A 6,000-nucleotide genomic window follows, 5' to 3' on the forward strand; every position below is an offset into this window, starting at 1 on the left:
ACGCTTCAACAAAATATTCGAATTCAACAATCTCCCTAATTCTTATAATGGCCATGCCCGGTCCTCTTGAATATAGAGAATTGTTCATAATACACAAGCTTGGTGTAATAGCTTTGGCAATATAAGCTAGTATCGATGAACTCACTGGCTAAAGCTTTAATACCGTCGTCATGGACGAGACACAGTGGGTTTGGCTTTGACTTGTGGTTGATGACTGGTTGTACACAATGTTGCAAGAGATGCAGTGAATGTTGGCTTGTTGGTCGAAAGAGTGAGGATCGTCAGGAGGGAGGGCTTTCATGAGGATGTAGGCCGACATTGTGAGGCAACGGATGTTGTAAACTGTGTCCAAACTTCAAAGGTTGCAGCTACTGCAGGTAGCACAAGCGCTTAAGGTGACAACAACTGCACTCATGAAGTACCCTTAGGCAGAAGATCTCTTCTCTTGGATTATTCTTTCTATTACATTACTATCCGGACATGTTACTCTTATAAGAAAAATAATCCTATATTTCATCTTCTCCTTCGAGCCAGACGAGGTGTAATTGTTCTCGTAAAACTCGGCTTACCATAATGAGATTCTTAATGGCACTAGCTATTAACACTAAGTATGCATCTAAGATTTACAGGCATGATCTCTAAGCAAATAGGTTTTTAATTACATGGACATATTTGACCTACCAATCTTATGCCTATATTATTTTACGGCAAAACGTACAATTAAGGCATAATTAGTAAATATGATGGATAATTAAGCGAAACATGAAACAACTTCTCAATAAAAATTTTGCAAATTGAGGTCATAATTTTCACTTATCTTTATATATATGTTTCTCCATCACCTATGCTTTGAGAGGAGCATTACCAAAGCTTTGACACCACTGCTACAGCCGGAAGCCTGGCTGCCTTGCAAAATACTCGAAATAGCACATAGCAAGACATAAACAAATAAATCTACGTACATGTTGACTTGCAAAAATCCATAATCGAGCACAACACAAACAGAGAGAGAGACAGAGAGCGGGAGAGAGCAAGAGAGCGCGTGCAGGTGCACCTCCTAGAGCGGAGTGCTACATCTCGGCATGGCGAGAGAGAAGAGAGGAGAGGAGAATAATAATGCAGACATTGGGTGCAATCTCCCCGCGTGCAAGAGTGACCATTTCCCTCTTGCATGTATTAAATTGTGAGTACAAAGTGGCTGGCCGGTCATAAATGGTCGAAGCTCATAAAGAGCACTTGAATAATACATGAAATATATTTCCGTATGCATAGGCCTAGCTCGGTCAAGCCTTTTCCACATGTTAGCTGCAATAATTAATAGAAATATCAATTCCATTACATACCCATCCATCTTCGATCTGCAACAAACACATCCAGCTTCAAACCTAAAAATCTTGCACCATATAGCTATATTTGATGAATCATATGGACCAAATCACTCAGCACTTTGAACACTACATTCCTAAGCTATAAACTTGCACCTGAGACATCCTTCACTTGTCATCCAACTAGGCTCTTTTTAGAGCCCTTTTGGTCCAAAAAGCTGCATCATCTATACACATCAATTTCCACCTACTTGTTGATGATCCTTGTGCGTGCTTTATCTCTCTATCATGCACATGCTAGCCCATACATACCTACTTATGTCATCTTCCATGGTCCACACACTTGAACTGCACCTTGATTGCCCAACCCCCTTGCTCAACATTTATGTTCAACTATAAAACTGCTTTATTCATCTACATATGGCAAAACCTGGTAAACACTATCCGCTAACCAAAAATCATATGTAGAATTTTATTATGTAACCTACTACAAAACCTTCAAGTGGGTTGCCCCACCCCTTGCATCACAACACAGTCTCCACCTGGATCAAACAATCGGCATTAGTCCCATCCATCCACCTATAACCAATTACCATAATGTTCCACCCCAGGACATAGCCCCTCATGCTCATAAGCTACCCATGGCCTACCTTCAACACTCCAAACATCCTTCGGCATAGTACACACTTCATACCACACACTATCATTCAATAGAATCGTAACTAACCCTCGCTCCCATCCATATAAAGCAAGTCTCTCCTCAAAAAAAAACTACGGTAGTCACCCATACTCCTCCACATTAGCCTCTGCTTACACACGCATAATAGTAGACCATTGCTCCTCCAAAGAAGCACTACATATGATCTTCAATTTTAGAGAATATTATAGATCTATAATCTAAATACGTAGCTCTTTCCATAGATATGCCACATTATATGGTTTTGACCACTAGATTCTAAATCTCTCTTTTTTTTTTTGGGAGGGAGGGGGGGGGGGGGGGGGGGGGGGGGATCTGAATTCAAATAGACTAGACGTTTTGACTATTTGAACTCAAAAGCTGTCCCCTTTGATTACTTTCTTAGTACTAAAGGTTTGACTCCCTTAAACCGTCCAATAAAGAGGCAATCCTAGACCCAATGCTCTTCCTAATGATATTTCTAGCACACTAGTTCTCTTCAACAAGGGGCTTATCTTTGTTTACAAGCTCATTTATCACCGGTATAGGCACATCATAAAGATGAAACCTCCAAAGAGCATAATCAACCATTGGACTTACCTCAACAGGATCTACAATTTGAACAACAGGCACCACCTTCATTTGAACCATGGAACACTCCACTACCACCGTAACAAGCACATAATTTATAGGCCTTAACAAGCCCAACTCCAACTTTCACTTGACATTCCTGCTCTTCATCTTGGCCAGTACACCGTATCTTCATAGTTGTTTGAATCAAACTCAACCTTTTTTCTGGTCTCCAGATGCAAGCACTCAAAAAACTTTGGCAGCTTCAAATATTGATTTCCTTTAACCCTAGTAGAAACCTCTAACTGCCTCAAATTGTCCAAAAATTGAAAACTCTTTACTTACATCTTGGCATACTGTCCTCAATTTTGCAACAACCTCTGCTGAAGTAATCACCTTTTGAAACCATTTCGAAAATTGTCTCTGTAGCTTTGCTATGAGCCTCGATCAACACTCTACAAACCATTGAACCAAACCTTTTTACGTTTGTGCATTGGTAGAGGCATCATCTTCAGCTTTTCCTCATCACTTTGCATCCGCACAACAACATAAATAGCTCAAAATCTGTCGACCATTTGTCTGCATCTCCATCACCATTGAAAATTGTACACAATTTCTACGACATCTTTAATCACAAACACATCGCCGTGGAGAAATCAGTGTGGTCCTCAATGGGGGCACCAGACGATGGAAATGGAGAGAAGGGAACACACACAACATGCCTCTCTATAGCCGAAGATATAAGCCACTAGAGTTCACCTTCAAACTCACATAATATCACAAGAAAACAAACATTTACAAATGATAATATACACAGTCACTTGTTGTGACACCACAAACACGACCAATCATCCGATACGGCCCGAGTCATTGCCTTCTACGCACGCACACAAGTCATGCGGATGGTTTCCAATGGGTTCCTGCGGAAAAATCAAACTTTATGTGTGGAACGTTGACCATATTCTTGAAGGATGCGGCATTGTGCGAGAAATCAACTCGCTTAAAATAAACTCATCCCTAAATTGATAATTAAGTGCTCCCAGCAAAAAGGGTGCTACAATTGGGACCAAAACCTTTCGTTAACAGGTATATGAATGTGAGATCAACTCTTGAGGATGCAAAAAGTGCTTGCTAAGAACAGACTTGCATGTGAGGGTTCTACTTGAGCCTCGTGTGTATCATCAACGTTGGCTCCTTGCTTTGGGAGAGTTGGAGATTACCCCCCCCCCCCCCCCCCCCCTTGAGAGGAAGAAGAGGTGAGGCCCACGCTTTGCAGTGACGTGAGCTTGATCCACCTCTATGAGTGTTGCATGTGAATGGGCCTTGAGTTGCATGTACAAACATATAGATTTCGAACGAACGTATGCGGAACAATAAGTTCCAAAAGTAAAAGTTCAAATGTAATTGTCCTCAAAATTTGAGTTGCCCTTATTTCCTTCGGGTAGGAAAATTGTTTCTTTTTATAAATATTCGAGTCGACATTTGTCGTGCACCTGGTCCGAGGCCTGTATAAAAGGAGTTGCACATACAGACATTCTTGTGAACGTTTAAGTGAGCGTTTCTCTAACATCAGCGTTCAGGAATATCATCCCTGAGCGTTTCTCTGAGAATCTGGTTCGCGGTCGAGGCAGACGTCCCTAGACCATTCCTGAATCCTAGCAGCAAAACAAAATGGTCGCATTCACCAATCGTCGCGGCGTACTTCTCATGATGGCGGCGGCCCTATTAATTGGATTGTCAATCAGGGCTACTTACGGCAGTACTGAGCAGGACAACTCACCCGACGGCCCATCGTCACCCAAGCAATCGGGAGGGAATGGAGATGGCAACGGCAACGGTGACGGAGGCTCGGGTGGTGATTCAGGCAATGGTGATGGAGGCTCGGGTGGTGATTCAGGCAACGGCAACGGCGATGAAAACGGTGACGGTGACGGTGACGGAAATGGCAACGGTAACAGCGATGGAAACGGCAACAGAAACGGTGACGGTGACGGAAACGGAAACGGCAACGGCAACGGTGGCGATTACGGCGGCGATGGTGGCGGCAATGATGGCGGCGACGGCGGCAATGACAACGGCAACGGCAACGGCGGCGTCGGTGATTACGACGGCGGTGGTGGCGGCAATGACAACAACAACGACAATGGAAATGAAGGCTCATCTGGGCAAAATTCTCATGGAAACCATTGGTGCGTAGCTAATCCAAGTGCCGACCCAAAAGCGTTACAGGTAGCGTTAGATTATGCATGTGGCATCGACGATAGCATCTGCAAGTCCATCCAGCCTGGCGAGGCCTGCTACCAGCCCAACAACCTGGCGGCGCATGCGTCGTTTGCCTTCAACGGTTACTGGAAGGGTCGCCGGGATAAACATTCGAAAGTCACTTGTGATTTCGGCGGCACTGCGCTAATTTCAATTACGGATCCCGGTAACTAACTCTCTCTCTCTCTCGTTCATTTTGTTGTGCACCGAATAATAACCCACACTTCTCTTTGATTGTTTGCAGGCCAGGGTGGATGCCATTACGATTGATCCATTTTAGCTGCCTTCAACGTTTCGATTTCTTCAGCCTTTGCCTCTCATGGTTGCGTTTTGTGGTTTCATGTAATTGATACAAGTTCAAGTATAGATTTTTGGTATTTTGTAGTGGTTGAGTGTGATTCCCATTTTGATACGGACGATGTTTTGGCTCTCGCTTTCACAACTTTTGTTAGTTTTGGACAGGACTGATGTTCATGCATCTACTCTCACTTCTACTCTCGTAGCAGTAAGATTTGTATATATTCATAGTGTCTTAAACTTAAAGGTAATCACAGGTTCTACAAGTTACTTGAAGTTGTTAGATTATGCATGCTGTTTTTGTGAGATGCATACAGAGCATCACATTTCCTCTTTACTTATTGTTTATTCTAGTCTTCAATCTTTTCTGCTTGTTGTGATTGCGTTACTACTTGGTGATTGCTTATGTGCTAACATTGCTTGTTTTAGAGCAGAGGTTGAACATTGCTTATGTACATCTCTCGACAGGCCTACAATCCTTATACAATCATCGGAAATGGTAGTTTCTCTACTACCTCATCACCCCCCCCCCCCCCCCCCCCGTGTTGATGGTAGACACGATAGCAGTAGTCTACATAATACTAGTCACTCAAGTAGTATTTGAATAGGAGATAACAATTGAATTACATTACCCATAATCAACACGAGAAAAGGTATGAAAAGACCCCAAGACCATGGCAAAGATTATTCTTACTATTGGGATAGACACCATGAGCTGAAGGCAATGATCAACACAAGAACTCTCTCTCTCTCTCTCTCTCTCTCTCTCTCTCTATATATATATATATATATATATACACACACACAATACTTTTGTCAAATGAAGGATATCATTCCAATTTCCTACCGGCGTTCCTATTTTTATTACCA

General features: G+C 42.7%; 1 protein-coding gene across 1 annotated transcript; it reads left to right on the top strand.

Annotated features, from left to right (window-relative positions):
* The first annotated feature begins 4,133 nt into the window (after positions 1-4,133).
* On the top strand, positions 4,134-5,290 carry LOC147432804 (uncharacterized). The gene is made up of 2 exons (XM_086491649.1): positions 4,134-4,999; positions 5,078-5,290. The coding sequence occupies exons 1-2, from the start codon at positions 4,243-4,245 to the stop codon at positions 5,101-5,103; spliced, it is 783 nt and encodes a 260-aa protein (XP_086347775.1). The 5' UTR covers positions 4,134-4,242; the 3' UTR covers positions 5,104-5,290.
* Positions 5,291-6,000: the final 710 nt, after the last annotated feature.

The sequence above is a fragment of the Adiantum capillus-veneris genome, chromosome 20 (genome assembly GCF_014529385.1).
Source record: "Adiantum capillus-veneris isolate H3 chromosome 20, ASM1452938v2, whole genome shotgun sequence".
Taxonomy (NCBI): domain Eukaryota; kingdom Viridiplantae; phylum Streptophyta; class Polypodiopsida; order Polypodiales; family Pteridaceae; genus Adiantum; species Adiantum capillus-veneris.